Here is an 18,702-nt window from a genome sequence, read left to right on the forward strand (position 1 = left end):
TATATATATACATATATATTATTATAATTGTTTTATGGATTTCTTTTCTAAGAGGACACAGCTCCCTGTGTGAGACTAAAGGAATCATCTTTGTCAACAACAAAAAACATAAATGTATGGATTCACAGAGGATAGATATGTGGAGGACATCACTATGAATATATGTTGCAGTTGGAAAGTGAACATGCAAGGACAGCCCTTTACGGTGGCACTGCACATATACAGCGTATTTTGTTCAAAATCACTTTTTTGCAGAGATTCATTCAATTTTAAGTAATTTGTGAACCCAAGATTATTGGTTGGGTTTACCTTTTAACTTGTCAAGCAGGCGTAAGTTGGGTGAAAAAGAAGTGTAAGTTAATGCAAACTTATGCAAATCACATGATTTCCTGGCTCCTCTTTTCGCCCAATTTCAAGATTTCAAAACAATGCAACTCCACTCTGGCTGGGTCAAATTTTTGAAATTTTCACATTATGTTCCTTATATCCTATATGACTAAACGACTATTTTGTTTGGCAATAAAGCTCTTACATTTTGAATAAGAGACATTTCAATTTTGCTTATCATGATTTTAATCACTTGTTTGAGAGTACAGTCTTTCAACCCTTGCCATTTTAGAATGAGGATAGATAATGCAAAATAGTCGCTTTTTCTACATATACTGATTTCAAGTGAAATATTAAATTTCAGAAAATAGTGTTAAGTTTTTTACTTATATTTTTATCATTAATACCAAAATTGAGGTCTTCTACCCCAAACATATACCCCCTTCATCCTTTGAGTAAACTATTGCTACCATACTAAAGTTTAGATTCTCTGCTTTTTGAAAATATATAGTATGAGGGAGTTTCCTTTGAAAAATGAGTTGGTTGGGTGCAACTCCACCTTACGATCAAACTGCGTCAAAAGGAAGGAGAGTTGTAAATGGCAACTGGTGAGTATCAATGTTATCATGCATGGAAATTTAGGACAACAAAAATTACATCATTTACAGGGCATGTAAGAGGACTTTGAGGGCAAACAAAAATTGTATACACAGCATGCTGACTATATATGCATAACTCTATCTTATCAAGCTATCTGCTATCATCTCAGGCATGGAGGCAATATATGGGGTCTCCAGATAAACTGTCAAGGCAGAGGACTGTGTAGAATTAAATGTTAAACCACAATTTCTGCCAGAGTTCTGCTGTTTGGTGTAAACCATGACTATCAATTAGACAAGTATACGGAATAAGGGGACATATACATGTACCTGTCATACATGCGTGTAATATTGTACACACCTCAATATGAAGACGTCAGTGATTCAACACAGTAAATTACAGGTTCTAAGCTCATTCACGGAGGTATACACTAGGTTCCCTTTGTATACGTGCCTCCATATGTTTAACCCTGTGATTCCTTTATAAAAATAGACCAATGTACAGTTTGCTGAACTGTAAGCTTATGCTGTGAATTGATCGCAAATGACATCATTTTTCTTTCATGTGCAAAAATAAATATTTGTCTGAGTTTCCGCAAGTACGATGAAAATAAAACCTGTCAGTGTCACAATGATTACCAAAAGTCACATGAATTTATGGCGCAGACTACAAGTTGCAACAATAGCCACACATGCTACAATAAAATTTGTCAGAATTTCAAGCAGAAGTGTTTGATGTCACATGTGTGTCGCTATATTTAGTAACAAATCTGAAATCACGATCAGTACTATTACATATACTATTATTGAGGTGGAATAAAACAAAAAGATTGTGTTTCCTGTAACATAACCTCAACAAGTAGGGTAGGCAGGTCAGAAAAGTTTTTCATTTTGACTTTGCCAGAAGAAATTGTGAGAAATATTCACTAATGAAATGATGAAAACTAGAATCTCTTGAAAATGTTGCTTTTATTTAACTACATGTTTATCAGTTTTTCTCATCACCAAGCACAGAGTCCAAAGGTTGAATATTACTTTACATTAAAGTAACAGCATAGTTTTATTTGCCAGGAAAGTATAAGGATTCCAGACGCATTCTTAACATTGCACTTGACAGAGCATCCATAGACACTGTTGATGACGTGTCCATCAATCATGCACACTAATGCTCCACAGATGTTGTTTTCAAAGTTACGTAACTTCATGGTGAATCGGGTCCAACCAGCTATTGCCTCATTCTGATGTATTCCTCTACCAGCACACATTAAGGCAGCGATCACAAAGTTATCTCCTATCACAGCATCACTGAATTTGTCAATGCAGTTACCCTTGGAGCAAATTAAATGAACTTTTGAAAAACTTTACATTTACTATTCTCTCTGCACATTGATAAACTTATTTTGAAATATTTCACACACGAAGAAAGAGACTAAATGTTAGACTAGGAAATGCCAATTATTGAAATATTGTGGTAAGCCAACATATGTTACTCCTCATATCTTTAGTGCTATCTTTCCATAAGATTAAAGAGATCTGACTTTAACCCTATCACCCCAATTCCCTGTAAACAGGTCCACAACCACCTTTGATAACAATAGGTTTGGGCAAAACCATGGTGGTGATAGGGTTAAATGAACCTTTCTATTTTGGTATGAATATATTAGATACCAGTAAATACTACTTTCAAAATATACAGAGAAAGTACCGGAATAATGTTGACAATGTTGAATTAATATTCACGAATAGTGATTAAGCCCCAATAGCTGCTAATTTATGCATTTTTTCATGATTTTATATATTCAAACCAGAGTTGGTTCGTTTAAATGTACTTACCGAAGAACGTGTATTGAAGTATCACTGCTCGCTGATTTGGACCATGCCTACACGTTTTAACAGGTTTAATAATAAACGGGTGCCGCACCCATAAAATGGCGCCCCCATGGGAAAATAGAAAAAAACAGTATTTCCTGCACATATACATCGTGATCATAACAGAAACAAGCATGATGCCATTTACTTGACTGCACAACACACGATGGCTAACATTATGTTGTTGTAATCTTTGTTGTCTCTGTCAAACGATAAGTTTTGAAAATGGCGGGAAATCTAAAATGACGTTAAAACTTTTGAATTCACACGCCACTCTCGACACTCATGGCAGTGTTATACACTTTTTCAGTCTCTAATGGGTCTTATTCAAAGAAAACTCTTGGAAAACTAAGGATATTTTGAGATCGGTTTATTAAACATTTGCAGCTATTGGGGCTTTAACTCTTCACCCAGAGAACAACTGAAGACATTTGTAAACGTCTTTGGTTAGATAAATGCATTGGATATTACTGTCTATCACCCTTACTCAGAATTCTACCAAACTGAACACAAAAAGATTATTGTAAAGTTTAAAGTTGAATCTATCCTTCTATAAAGATACACACAGTTCTAATCTGACTGCACATACTGTATTTACAAACAACGAAATACATACAGTGTCACTGTCAATATGTAATGACAAATACTATAAATATAAGCATATAATTATTATAAGTAGATTGAGTTCTGTATGGAGTTTTGATCAAATTATTGCAATCCACATATATTTCTATAAGATTTCTCTAAGATATCTATATGACATAATTTGGTTATCCATGCTTTCAACAACATAGCTTCACCAAATTAAAACTAAATTGCACTTTAACAATGTGTGGTTTGAATTTTTATAGTTACAATGTGCGGTTTGAATTTTCATAGTCAGTAAAATGGCAAAGAGAAAACCAATAATGCTGAAATATCCCGTAAACGACTTACTCAATTTAGATTGGTTTGCAAAATATAAATTATAAAAAAATGTGTAATTACGAATGAATCTCATATTTTATATACTTTTCAGTTTTTGTTTTTTAATAATTTTTGTGCTTTTAATGTTTCTGATTACCACTTCGAAGATTAGCCTTAGCTAAGAGAGCTTCCCTTTTAAATAAAGTCTACTTTAACTTTTTATTCTGTAAATTATCATTGTTGTAAAAGCTAAAGCAAGTCTTTTGGCATTTTACCAAGAATGCCATATCCACTAAATACTTTTAAAGCAATCTGACATTTAAAAATAACAAATCCACAACAAAATGCTGTAAACTGAATCTGTTTATACTTAAAATTATAGGAAAAAATCCTTATTATAAGTGGCATGGTTGTCAAAACCAGCACTTGGCTTGATAAGGTTCAAGTATCTTTGTATTAGGAAAGCCTGAAGTATAATCTTCAAACAGCGAATATGCATGCAATAAATGAATGAAGAAAACATAAATGATAATCTAACATGCTGGCTAAGATACACAGTTTTCATTATAGTCACACTAATGATCCATTCATAATATGAAAGAGGACCAACATGGATGGTATCCGTTGCATCTATGGATTTGCTGCTTCCCATGAGTCTTTGCCAGTTAGGATGTAGTTCATTTTCTTGTAGTGCATCAAATCCGTCCTCCGTACTTCATGAACAGCATCGTAAAGCTGCGACACTGACCTTGGTATTGCTTGAAACTTGGCGATTTCACTTAAATCATCATTGTAGGCCCACTGCAAAGTACCCATACGATGGGCATAACGATTGGGATATCCAAGGGTATTCCGTCTCCACTCGTAGTCTTTCCTGGCATCTTCTTCCATTTCTTCCTGACTGGGAAGTTTCAGGGATCCATTCAGAACAGCTACTGTAAATTTCACTTGACAGTCAAACTGAGGGAATGGGCAAATAGTTGAACATATTCCAATGAAAGCAAGCGATGGATACTGTGTATGAATCAGATGTTTGTAGAGAGGTGAGATGCGGTGGTCCTCCAACTTGACATTGCACTCTGGAGTCAAAAATGGGAAATTGTAATTATACCCAGTGCAAAGTAGGAGTACATCAGTTGGTTCTGAGGTACCATCGGTGAATACTACTTCTTTCTCTGTAAGATGGTCTATACCAGATTTCTCTGTCATGTTGCTAGGCAACTGACATATCATTTGTGCCTTGTTGTGACTTAGCATAACTTTCTTGGCAAATTCACAAATATTAACAGCTATATCTTTGCCTGATGAGCCGGCACCTAGCAGAACAACTGACTTATCCTTGAAGACTTGAGGGTGTCTGTAATTATGGCTGTGCATGATCTGTCCTTGGAAGTCATCTATGCCCAGTAGATCTGGAATCTTGGGAATGGCATAGTGTCTGTAAAACAAAGGAATGGATTTTACCCTTGGTACTGATTGTAACATGCACTATAAGCACAATTGCTTTCACCAGATGAATTCAAATTCGTATGATTCTATGTTTTTTCTCAAGATACCAATTGTACAAAGTACTTTTTAATCATATTTGCATGTGGAAATCCTATGCAGATCAGAACAAATATTTACTTCTGCGTATTTGTTACAGATCTGTGACCTCAATTAGAATCAGCCCAATGCAAATGCTTTTATGGACCTCAAATATTTTCATCAAAGTTTTGATTCTGTGACTGCATAATGTATTTGTAGTATTGATCATTATGAATTGACCAGATTTTAATGTAAATTTGTAAATTTGATGCTATATGATGCCATCTCGTCAGAAAGATTTGAATTTTGCAAGACTGTGCTTTCATGAACTTAGAAAAAATTCTGGCTTCTGTGAATTAAAACATGCATATTAATCGTTTTGTCAGTTTCTCATCTCTCAAAGAACAACAATTAAAATTGAAGTTTTTCGTTTTCAGATAATTATTTTATACAAAAACCACATAAAGGAAATTCCACTTTCTATTCTCCATACTCTTTTTCCTGTCTATTCTTATCAGTGTCAATGTGTGATGAGTGTTCTGTAACATATATCTTCCCTACATCTGTTGTACTATGTCCAGACAATTCAGCAATAAATATCGTAGCACGATGCAGCAGGGGTTATGAATGCTGTAATGTCTGCAGACTACAGTTGTCACACAGCTGACCTTCAACCTCAACCAATGTACCGTGAAGTAAATTTGTGTTATTGTGTTATTCTGTCATCCCTCATTCAAAATAACAATAAAACTGCAGCATTTACTTATTCTATAATTGCTTCATTATTTGCAGTTGTGACAAAACATTCAGTTTCAGAGAGAGTAGCTTGGGCAAAGGTTTGTTTATTTTCTTATATCAAATCTAGCGACCCCTTTTTTAGAAAATCAACCTTTCCCATTGGAACAGTCTGTTTTCAACATTTAAAGCTTGCCAATATTTCAATAATAATAGTTATATACCGGTATGGTATTACTAACAATACAGTTTTGACATAAAAGGATTTTAAAATTGCAAATAATGTAAAATGTATTGCCACCATTGTTAATAAGCACTGCTGGTGTTGATTGCAATGCAGTCCAATGACAAGTGTGTTCACGCTTAGTACAACATACAGGATACCATATAGACTTGGTTCAAGTCAGTGATTGTGTAAAGTATAGTCAATTGAGCAAGTCTTAATGCATTAATGTTACTTTTATACTAAGATTCCACAGTACACTTCTACAGTCTCTGGGCAGTAGATGTGTGCATAACAGAGTGAACACAATTGGCCGTAAGTTTATCCTGGCAAATCCAGTGATAACTCCGGTCAGAAAGTCAAGTCTAGATAACATTCACAGAACAATGATGTCTGGCAAGCTACAAGTCTGAAGTTTTCATACAAAACTCTGTCTGACTGGGTTGAAAATAATTTTCCATTTATAGTTGAACATAGTCTACAAGAAAAATGTCTTTAAAGCTTTGCTTTCTTAAAAAGCAGTACATTGTTGGTACAATCCAGTAGAAACAGACTGAATTCAAGAGGTACTGTTAACCTTCAGATTTTAAAAAAGTTACTATTTGTCATTTGACCTGTTTTGGTTTTCAAATTCCTAATTTCAATTAGGACTAGTAATGCTAACTTTTGGTGATTTTTCCTCTATTTTCGTTATGTTAACCATAACTTCTTTCTTGTTCCACTCCCCAAAGTATGCTGATATTCAACTTGTCAACCCACAGCCTGCACACTGCTTTGCTATTGTTGACGAGTGAAATTTGGTCAAGTACGTTGTGAGTTTGAATCCAATTGAAACCACCGTATTTTCTACCCTGGGTTGACAGCTCTGCTGATTGACAGAATTGTCCCCAAGGCTGTCTTTCGCCCATTTTAAGCGATGTATTCATTGCTTCACTTTGATAAAGTTTGTGTGCGATGTGTGATAGTTAGCATACGAGCGTGAGTGCTTCACGAACTCTACAGGGGTTGCAGTCAGAAAAATGTAACAACTTAGTTCGGTTATAGAACCAATCATTTTGAGATTTGGGATTTGGCCGAGCGTTTTTTTCTGTGGCTCCTCCGCTAGGTGACTGGATGCCGCACATCGTGAGTTTGAATCTGATTAAAACCACCATATTCAAATGTAACCAGTAACTGTGCATTTTGCACATGCAGATGCTATGTTGACAAACTAAATAGCTGGTGTTTCTACATTATTTTGGGAGTAGAATAAGAACTTTGCAATTGACTTACAAAATAACAAGTCATCGTTGATGACACAGTCCCACTTGTTAATGGGTACTTTGATTACATGTCCTCAGAGAGGATAGAGTCCTCTTCATTAATTAGGTCTGTGATAAAAATACTTTGATACAGATGGCGCTCAATGGCCAAGAATGAGTTCCAAGGTGATGAAAGCATAAAACCAATGTAGGCCACCATCCTAAAGTTCATAAAATGAGTCAACTAGGAATTAATCAACAGGATGTTGCAAAACATTTTGCATACAATTCTAACACTTAACAGATTATCACTGGTACCATATTTCATAAAGTTTGATGCAGTATTTACAACACTATGAGATCAACATCTGTATCAAGTTTCATCACATTTGATGTTGTATTAATTTGTGGCTATATCACCCTAATTAGGAAAGTTCATTACTTATGCAATTACAAATTAATAAAAATGACTGTTTCAATGTTACAGCAACGTGAGCTTGACATCAGTTAACATCTGTATAAAGTTTCATGAATTTGATGCAGTCCGTATTTCTTGACATATCAGCCTACTTACGAATCTTCAATAATTGACATGTTACTGCTACATGACGTGAAACAAATTGACGAGCATATGTATGAAATAGGTCAATGTCCTTGTACCAACTTTGAATGATACTGGTGGAAATATGTCTGATTATGGCTCTGTACATTTGAAAATTGTAACAAAATCACCGCCATGCAGCGATATTTGATCTTACTGTTTAAAAAATCAACATGTATATGTATGACGTAAGTCAATGTACATGTACCAACTTTGAATAAGATCAGTTGAGACTTGCCAGAGTTATGGCTCTCGACATGAAACAACCATAACAAAATTGCTACCATGTGGCCATATTGGACCATCTCGTGAAACCAATCGACATACATACCGTATGTATAAATAAGTCAATGTCCTTGTACCAACTTTGAATAAATTTGCTTGATACATGTCTGAGTTATGGTTCCTGACATGAAAAATTGAAAAAAAATGGCCACAAGGCAGCCATATTGGATCATATCACATAACAACTGACATGCATATCTATGACATTATTCAATCTCCTTGTACCAACTTTGAATAAAATCGGTTGAAACATGTCTGAGTTATGGCTCTGTACATGAAAACATCGTAATAAAATGGCTGCCTAGCGGCCATATTGGATCGTATCACATAAAAAATTGACGTACATATGTATGACATAAGTCAATGTCCTTGTAGCAACTTTGAATAAAATCGGTTGAGATACGCCTGAGTTATGCCTCTAAAAAAATCATAATAAAATGGCCGCCTGGCAGCCATATTGGATCGTATCACGAAACAAATTGATGTGCACATCTATGACATTGGTCAATGTTCTTGTACCAACTTTGAGTAAAATCGGTTGAAACATGTCTGAGTAATGGCTCTGTACATGAAAAAATTGTAATAAAATGGCCGCCTGGCGGCCATATTGGATCGTATCACAAAACAAATTGACGTGCATATCTATGACATTGGTCAATGTCCTTGTACCAACTTTGAATAAAATCGGTTGAAACATGTCTGAGTTATGGCTCTGTACATGAAAAAATCGTAATAAAATGGCCGCCTGGCGGCCATATTGGATCGTATCCCAAAACAAATCGACGTGCATCTGTATGACATATGAAGTAATCCTTGTACCAAGTTTGAATGAAATCGGTTCTTGCATCTCTGAGATATCTGCGTGAACGGACGGACGCACACCCCACACACGCACGCACAGACACACGCACGGACATGACCAAACCTATAAGTCCCCCGGACGGTGTCCGTGGGGACTAAAAATAACAATAAAATCAGCAAAACTTAGCATATGAGACCTTCCTTGGTCTTCATGTTAACACAATCTACAGAATGAAGCAATCCACAAAAATTCAAAGTGCAGTTTCTTTGGAATTTGAAGTCTGAAACAACGTTTCAAACACATCACATTTTTGAATAACTGAAATAAGCATGAATTGTGTCATATATTACACTTTTGTTATGACAAATTTTATGGCTCTGATAGTAAGACTTGGCACTGTGCCAATAAATTGTCCAGCACAAATACTCACCCATTACAGACTAACACAGCATCATACTGTTCTATAGTTAGTTCCTTACTCTGCTTACGGACATCTCGGAATCCAACATCCCATAATACTTTCTCTTGGCCATCTTGATGCACAGGTTTCACGTAATCAACAGCGGTATTAAACTGTAAAGAATAATTGTTATCCATGTGATGTCACTGTTTGTTTCAAGTTTAATGCTCTTCGATCTAAAGTCTGTGGCAAATTTAAATCCAGATTGTGCCGAAAATTTAATCTATAGATCTCTGACAAGTGACATCTAGCACTCAAATGATGGAAAGGAAATTACAATATTAAAAGCAGACTTTCCGATATTTGTCTTTGAGCTACTGATTTATGAACTTATTATTTAGGTTGTGTTCATGAAGGTATAGTGTATCTATCCCTACCTGTTTACAGGAAATGGGTGTGAACAGGTTAAATGTGACATGTAGCAAATTGACAGATCGGGATTACTGTTCAATACAGTACAGTGCATAAATTTATTCACCAAATGTTTTCTACCAAGCCTGGAACACTGTAATTTTCCATACGTTGTTTTTTCAAATTAAATAAAAAATGGCTGGCATGGCTAGGCATGTGGGGAGGAGAAACAACAAATCTTTTTTACTTGCAGCTTGCACTTACATTGATGAATTTTGTCAGATCATATTTCTCACTATAATCATTGAGATATTTCAGAACATCCTGGTGTTTGATGAATGATGGAAGAGATTTATCAAATGGGAAATCCGGGAATGCCATGACTTCCTTTGGTAAGTTGGTCCTGGAATGAAAAATTATGGATACAAAGAGAATTGTGATTATAATCTGTAGTCTCTGATAAAATGTCATTCTTCATATCTGAAGCAGAATAGTTGACTTTATAATTCACTGGAAGTATTTTTCATCAAGATCAAAATGTCAAAAGTTTATTAACTGAATGGTTTCTGACAAATAGCTGTGAAGCATAGATAATTGTAAAATGTATCTATCTAGTCCTAAACACTGGAAGAAAATCATGAATTTGCAAATGGTTTATAGATCTCCTGTTGTCAAATACGTCACTGTCAATGACAAACACCTCATCAGTTGCTGACAGTATCTGAATTAAAGTCAAGTAAAGACTTGAAGCATCTCTGACACAAGAAATGTAATGCATTTGTCTGGGGCTGAATATATAAATATTTCAAAAATTTCTATGCTGCTGCAAGGAGTTTGTGATTTATGTGAAAATTAAACTGGAATGGGGTTTTTGGTTCATAAATTTAAACAAAGTGATGAGCTCTTTTTTTTGTTCTATGCTTCTTGAAAGTAATTGGTTCAGCATGTCCGATGGAGGACTATAGTGTCGTCTTAGTGAAAGTTAAAAGTCAGGGCCTACTGAAGCAATACTAAATGGCTAACATAAATTGATGAGCAAATGCAGGCTTTGTGGTCCAATTTAATTAAATGTACATAAATGCATATTACGGAATATTTTCAGTTTTGTTTCATTTCATAAAAGATTAATTTTTGTCCGAGATGGATGAAAGTAAAGGTTAGGGACATACTAGAAACAAACATAGGGCCAAAGTCCCTGAAGCTACTATAGACATGGACACAAAATTAAGTATTTCCTGACTGTATGAAATTATCTCACTAAGGTCATCCTAGGGACTTGTAAACCAAATATTAAAGCTGTCTGACCAGTGGTTTTGAAAAAACAAGCAACCCAACAGTTGACAGAGCTCTGCTGTGTTATGTAGAGATTAACGTTTTGTGACACATGTATTGTTGAAGAAGGTGGATATCTTTGATAGCTCATTTGAGGATGGCCTGACCAAAAATGGAAAAAAAATTCCTTAACCCTTTCAGGCCTAAACCCCTATGGTTATGAGAAGAAGATTTTTTACCAAAAACGCCTTTTTTGGCGCTAATTTGCATATTTTCAACAATATCAAAAAATTAATAAAACTAGTTTCTCAAAATCATATATTTTATCTACACAACAAATATCAAATCAGTAAGTACTGCGGTTCTCAAGATATTTGAGTGGACGGACGCCTCACAAACATACATACATACATACATACATACATACATACAGACTGACGGCCGACGCTGGACGGATACCCATCCCAATAGCTTCTATAAACTATATTAGTCTATAGTAGCTAATAAATGAGAGTTAATTACATTCTAATTAAAGTAAATAAGACTTGTTATCACATGCACAAGCCAAGTTTGTCGTCTCCGAACAAAAAATACAGGATTTATTCTCAGGTCGTTCTACGTCACGACATCCCGCGTCTATGTCATCAATTTTGTGCGTCGGACCTTTTTTTTTGTCGATCTTCGGTGTGCTTGTAAATATGTACACAAACAACATGGCGGCCGATGTTTCTCCCACGATCAAAAGTCATGTAATGAAATCGATATTTTCACAGACTACGACATTACTAATCCGAACAATGTAAACACAAGAGTGTACCGCCTGTATATTCCGAAGGAATTACGTGAATAATTTGCGGAAACAACGAACTCGAAGCTGGTCGCGTGTACCGTGGGTTCCGTATGCATTGCAAACAGGGTCAGGCGCAACGTTTACAGTGTTCGCGCCGTCGAGATTCAGTCGATATTTGTTCTTGAAAAATAGCGTATTTTCGTCTGTGATAAATTTCTAGGACTATACTATCTTTGAAATAGAGTATAACTTTGCGGAAGGTAGCATACATGTAGACCGAGAGCTGTCATTTGCTCCACACACGAACGAACGTGAACGCTAACGCACACGACGGACGACTGGAAATGATTGACAACTTGTGCACGGCATACTGATATTATTTCTAAAGTAGTTCAAAAGTTTAAACGCGGAATAATAACGAATTCTTGGCTTGTGCATGTGATAAGTATATTATTCCCTAATATTTTTCTTCGTTCAGTGAAGGAAAATACGAGTGACGTAATGACCGTGTCACCACGAGTCGAAGACGAGTGGTGACACGGTCATTACGTCACGAGTATTTTCCGAGCTGAACGAAGAAAATATTAGGGAATAATATCTAATTATCAAGATTTACGTCATAAAAACAGCATATCTGTCAGGTTATAAAGAATCTTCAGCTGGGTATCTTTATCAGTATTTCATCCTATTAACCAAGCATTATCATTGCAAATAAGTTCTTTTGAATAAGTTGAGCCTGTAGGTAATCAGAGAAAGCACACAGAAGAGACAAATGTTTGAAACTTAAGAAGTTCAAGGTCATCAAAAGCATTATAAGGAATCATGTAACACTTTCATTGCTCTGTTTACACAGATTGTATAATTGCTATAAATAGCACATGAGGAATCTTACAGCCCAGCTTTACCATAAAAACCCTATCACTTTGACCACTCTTTTAATTGACCACTCTATTTTTTTCCTCAAAAAGTAATTTTATTTTATCCTTACAAAGTCAACCATAAATGGAAATTAGAACTTTCTCTATCTCTATTTATTTGACCACCCTATCATGACAAACTATTATGAGCAATTTCTTTTAGATAACATACAGGGCACAATATATGACGGTTCAGAATATGTCAAAGTTGGGATTCAGGAAAGTTGCCTTGACATGTTTTAATCCTCCAAGATGGTAAGCATTTCACTATGAACTGTCAAAAAAGTTGAACTTTCTAATAATTCTACACTAAAATTATTTTGGCTTTGATGATTTCCTAATTAATTCAATTATTTAAAATCATATTAATTATTTTTTTCTGGGTGAATTGATAGAGTTTATACAGTACAAGAATTACATACAATGTAAGTCAAATTTTGACCAAAAATGACAAAAAAATTCCTTAAAAATACAGATTTGCATATTTCATCACAATTTGAACAAATCTAAGTTGGGTTATCCCTAGCGACCTGTATATAAAATAACAAAGCTGTCTGACCAGTGGTTATGAAGAAGAAGATTTTTTACCAAAAACGCCTTTTTTGGCATTAATTTGCATATTTTCAACAATATCAAAAAATTAAAAAAAAATGGTTTCTCAAAATCATATTTTTAATCTACACAACAATATCAAACCAGTAAGTACTGCGTTTCTCAAGATATTTGAGTGGACGGACGCCTCACAAACGGACATACATACATAGATACATACAGACTGACGCCGGACGGATACCCATCCCAATAGCTTCTAAAGACTATTGTCTATAGTAGCTAAAAACAAAATTCTATACAGGCTGTTAAAATATAAATTTCCCAACATGCTCAAGACACTGCACTTAAGCCAATTTATGTACTGGACAATGTTTTTCTACATCAATCAATACCTGCACTGCAGGACTTTGATACATTCCTTTCTTTAATTTGCAGTCCACATAGGGAAATATTGTTCCATCCATTCAAATTGATCTGTTGGAAATTATTTGTTCTGATAGTATTCCAGCGTTACATTGTGAAATATCTCATTTTATTCATTCAAAGAATCATACTTACTTTAGGTCCCAGTACATACTTGAGTGAATGATCTCACCATATTTATCTGTACCAGTTTCTTCTGTGTATACCCACGTACCTCCGATTTCCTTCGCCTTTTCAAAGACACGAGGTTCAAACATGCGGGGATTACTGGCTAGATGTCTTGCTGCACACAGGCCAGCGGCACCAGCACCTATTACAGCTACACGTAACATGTTGGTTGATTGGCTACCTGAAGTACTGGGCATTATACGTCTTCTATGAGTATTTGAATTCTGCTGGAGTAGAAGAAACAGAGCATCTAAGCACGATGGGAAGTATGGCATCACTTAAAAGAAGTTTTGTGTAGGATAAGAACAATTTGTATATTTTGAAAATGGCAGCTGAAGGACAGTTTCATTGAATTCTGGAAATCATCATTGTACAGTGTACAGCTGGGTGACTATAACATTGATTGAAATTGGAAAACTGGCTGCTTTCCTTTTATACACACTTTCCCCAAAATGTCATCATGGTACATTCATTTTAACATCAATTAACATTGATGGTTTCAATTTATATATTATTTCATGAGCTCCCATTCTTTCAGCAACATAGTTTAAATTATTGAAAGTCATTAAGCATTTTCTCTTCAGCCAATTCGGAATTTGCATATTAAATGAACTTTCCTAATTAGAGATATATATCTGAATTGACTTGACCAAAGTTTACAAAACTTGCTACATATATTACAGATAACATGATACAACATTATTGACAATCATTAAGCAAGGAATCTCACAAAGAGACATCTGTTTCTTGAGAGTATATCATGGAATTGTTTTGGTGACTCAGGACCAATAGGAAGTATGTCTTAAAGGGGAAGTTCACCAAGGCTGATTTTTTACATATGTAGTGGCTTTTGGGTCACTCATTCACGTTCATGCCAGGGTGTGCGTATTTGCATAACATAAACAATAGTTGTGTTGGTACAACCTGGTGTGAACTTGAATAACAATGCCCTATCCTTAGGAAGATGTCCTTGCCATATCATGTGATGAAAGCGGCAAGCTTTGCGCTTTTCCCTCCATGATTCAAAATACATTAAGTTGATGAAGCCCTAAAATGCAACTTCTGCTATTATTTTATCGGTTTTTGTAAAAAATCATGACCGTTTGGTGTTATAAATGGAGACAGCTGTTTTTCCATAATAATTGACCCAAAAGCTAGCACATATGTAAAAATCAGCCTTGGAGAATTTCCCCTTAAAACTATGCCTTTGTATACTGTTCCATGTGAAAATGACCTGTCCTCTAGCATTGATGTACACAGAAAGGGGTTATCCACAGTGTCTGTCAGAACCAATCAGGTACTGATTTAATCAGTCTGGCAACTTTAACCTTTGGTTTCATGTCTCTGCTGGAGAATGCTGTAAGCATACAGTCTCTAACAGCACATTTCAGTCCCACTAAACATATACAGTAGAGGGGAAGACGCTGTGGTTAGTATACTGGGGACAGCCACAGTTACTTGTTGGCTGCAAGTCCACTCTGGGCCCACGCGTCTGACGCGTGTATCTTCACACGTCCAGTCCGCGTAGGTGCAGAACGGACCTACAGCCAACAAGTAACTATGCGGACAGTCCCTGTGGCACAGAGAAAAATTCGGTGTCACAGGGGTAGCTCTGCATGGCAGGGCTGTATGTTACCGGCTTTGCCTTCCACACGAGTAATGGCAAGCGCAGCCGGTAACACAGTGTAAAGTAACAGTCCTGTCCTAGATCCTGAGGGCTGGCTGTCCGCCGGACAGTATGGAACTACAGTCGACTGAAGATCGGGGGCACATACTAGCCCTGCGTACGATGCTGTGTGTTCCACTACAGCTAATAGCCCCGCTCACTATTAGCTGCAGCGGAACACACAGCATCGTACGCAGGGCTAGTAGGGCACATACCTGTCCAGTACGCGTGTAACGCCGTATACACCTCGCTGTCAAAGACCTCAACAATTCTTGAACTGAAATACTTCTACTCTGAGGACGACATTCCTTCGTGGTCCCTCCAAAAAAACTGTGAGCAGTGAAGTACACCAGTTTCGTAATCTTGCATCGATCACCTGATACTTACGAGTGTTCGTGACCTTTTAGTGACCTGGACGTCCCCGCACATGTGCAGAACTCCTGAGGGCGCACTATGAGTAAGTCTCCCAAAAGGCCAAAAGGCTATCAACAGGAAGGAGGACTGTCCAGTAGTCTGAGAAAGGGAATTTTAAAATAATTTATAGAATCGGGTTTTGAATTTCATCTGGGTTGAGACTCCCTTTGCACTCTAATAAACGAAAAATCTGGAATGAACTTCCTATGTGCTCTGTAATTCATGGAATTCACTCAATGGGTATAGATCATACTTGAAAAGCCGAGGCGTCCAATAAAGTAGTAACCACTTTTAGCTGTCACTGTAGTGTATTAACCCAAAGTGGTTTTATACCCTTGTTGTGACCCTTGACCAGGAGTTGAATAAAGGTCATGTTGTGTTGAGACCCAATATGGCGGCACTGTGTTAAATCGGAGTGTTGTGGTTCAATCCGGGCCAATTCCTCTGTCTCGCAGGAGACAGAACTGTTCAGTCACCTTGTAGCAGTCCTGTCATATTTTACATGTTACAGGCCCTCTACAGAACAGCCATCTTTCTTAGGTTATTGGCTGCATGCAATTGCTCCAATTTTGTACAAAATTTGTATGTAACTAGAAAGCATTTGCAAGCAAAAGCGAAGTTCCAGAGACCAGAGCAGCGGAAGAAACAAGAGAATGTGTGACAAAGATAGGTGCAGAATGAAAGAGTGCTTTGGATTTTAATATTCAAGCACGTACCTATAGTTAGGGCTGAGAGCAGTAAACACCATAATACAAGTAAAAGCAAGGCAGTTCGGGGAATTACAGTACACAGATTACAAATGCCTACATGTACGGTAAAAACGCAACAGATACATACGGGGGCGACAACGCACGGAAATGTATATCAAACGACATTCTCGCGAGCCAGAGTAATTATTTTTGCTCCGCTGACCTACACAAAAATCAATCGCTTGACGGGTAGCGCTGAGTTGTTGCCGTAAAGAGGCGCGTAGTGTACGACGATGATCAGACGAGAGGAAACATCGGACCTAGGCCGTTGAAATTGAAAGCCGAGGCCACATGCATTTTCATTTGATTAAAAGCACAGACTAAAACAATTTTCATTGCTATGTGGCTGTTTTCACAAGATACTGACCGTTTGATCTTGGAAAGTTGAGTTGCTTTTACGTGCAGCCAACGCATGCCGGTGCGGTGACAGACAGTTCACTATGAATGCCTATCTCTGCATGGCAGGGCTGTGTGTTAGCGGCGTTATTAAACGGCCTCCCACCACAGCCCGGCAGACTGATATAGGAAAAACCGCTGGTGGCTCCTAAGAAATACGGCGGGCAGTTTCTCTGCCAAAACAGCCGATTTTGAATCCAAATTTTGCATTGATCTTCGTTTTCGAGCACACCCACCTCGCCTAGGTACACGATGTGCCCAGCGGCGCTTGTAAACTTACGGAAAGCCTATACTTTTCTCTCTCTATGCGAGCGAAGCGATCGTATCCGCCGCCATTGTTAATGTCATTCAACCGTGAGCATTCGGGCGAAACAGTATAGCCACGTACGGCGAGTATTTAAAGAAAAATAAAATCAAAAAGCAACAAAAAACAAAGCGAAAGAAAGCTAGAATTATTAATAGCTGAACACAATATGATAGTTGAGCAATGCAAAATAAAAAATAAATAAATAAACAAACAAACAAGAAATGCCCGTAAAACCCGTCCGAGATGAGCGATGATGTCATAAGCGTGTCGCAATGCATTCTGGGTAATTAAGGTAAAATTTGTGTATAGCTTGTTCTATGGTAGTAATACCGGAAATAGAGAGAGAAAGAAAGAAAGAAAGAAGGAAAGTGAGCAAAAACTAACAGTTCCAGAGCTGGTCTCTGGAACTAATTATAAGTCAGCATATCAGACTAGTGTGATGACCTGTAAGAAATGAACCTACTTAAACAGATTTATGTCTGCATCATAATTGTTTCAGAGAATATATGAAATACATGAATCACGATCAAGAGATTTACTGCATCAAGTTTCATATTGCTGATGTGATCTCTTCACCGCATAAATTCACCACACCACTAATACACCAAAATGCCACACCCAACATTTATACAACCAGGGTCACAGGGGCAAAAGGCATTATCAGTCATAGCACGAGTATAAAAAAAAATTACTATTTCTGTCATTATTGTATTCTTACAAAAGTACCCTACAGCACCAAAATCATCAAATAAATGTTTTAATCTCTGGAATTTTGGGTGTAATATAATGGAAAATTTGGTAAAATTGAAGTAATTCAATTTAGTCACACATTTTTCATTTCAGTATTTATTGTTCAACGTTTTACTTTTGTATTTTACAATGAGAATGTTAAAATTTCGAAAATCAGGCATAGTGACCCATCTCATTTGATTATTCTCATATGCAAGAATTCAAAAATCCCTGATAACTTTCAAGTCTTCTGGTATTCCATGTGTTGCTTTCTGGCCTGATCTTGTGTACAAGTATGTTTTAATGTCATGAGTGTCACATGACCCAAACTCTTCTTCAGCTACTTCATAGTCAGAGCTATATCTTTTTTTGATATACTGCATAGAAATATTG

The 18,702-nt window shown here is 36.6% G+C and overlaps 1 protein-coding gene across 4 annotated transcripts; it reads right to left on the reverse strand.

Annotated features, from left to right (window-relative positions):
* Nucleotides 1–1,876: 1,876 nt before the first annotated feature.
* Nucleotides 1,877–16,905, reverse strand: LOC139148314 (uncharacterized). 4 transcript variants are annotated; one of them, XM_070719684.1, is made up of 5 exons: nucleotides 16,102–16,905; nucleotides 14,016–14,272; nucleotides 10,191–10,329; nucleotides 9,546–9,688; nucleotides 1,877–5,139 (listed from the first exon to the last, which is right to left on the reverse strand). In XM_070719684.1, exons 1-5 carry the CDS (start codon nucleotides 16,141–16,143, stop codon nucleotides 4,332–4,334), a joined length of 1,389 nt encoding a protein of 462 aa, XP_070575785.1. In that variant the 5' UTR covers nucleotides 16,144–16,905; the 3' UTR covers nucleotides 1,877–4,331. The 4 variants fall into 4 exon arrangements, with proteins under 4 accessions (XP_070575785.1, XP_070575784.1, XP_070575787.1 ...); XM_070719683.1 differs by having other exon boundaries at nucleotides 14,016–14,275; XM_070719686.1 differs by having other exon boundaries at nucleotides 15,930–16,902.
* Nucleotides 16,906–18,702: the final 1,797 nt, after the last annotated feature.

Source organism: Ptychodera flava, chromosome 13 (assembly GCF_041260155.1).
Source record: "Ptychodera flava strain L36383 chromosome 13, AS_Pfla_20210202, whole genome shotgun sequence".
Lineage (NCBI taxonomy): Eukaryota > Metazoa > Hemichordata > Enteropneusta > Ptychoderidae > Ptychodera > Ptychodera flava.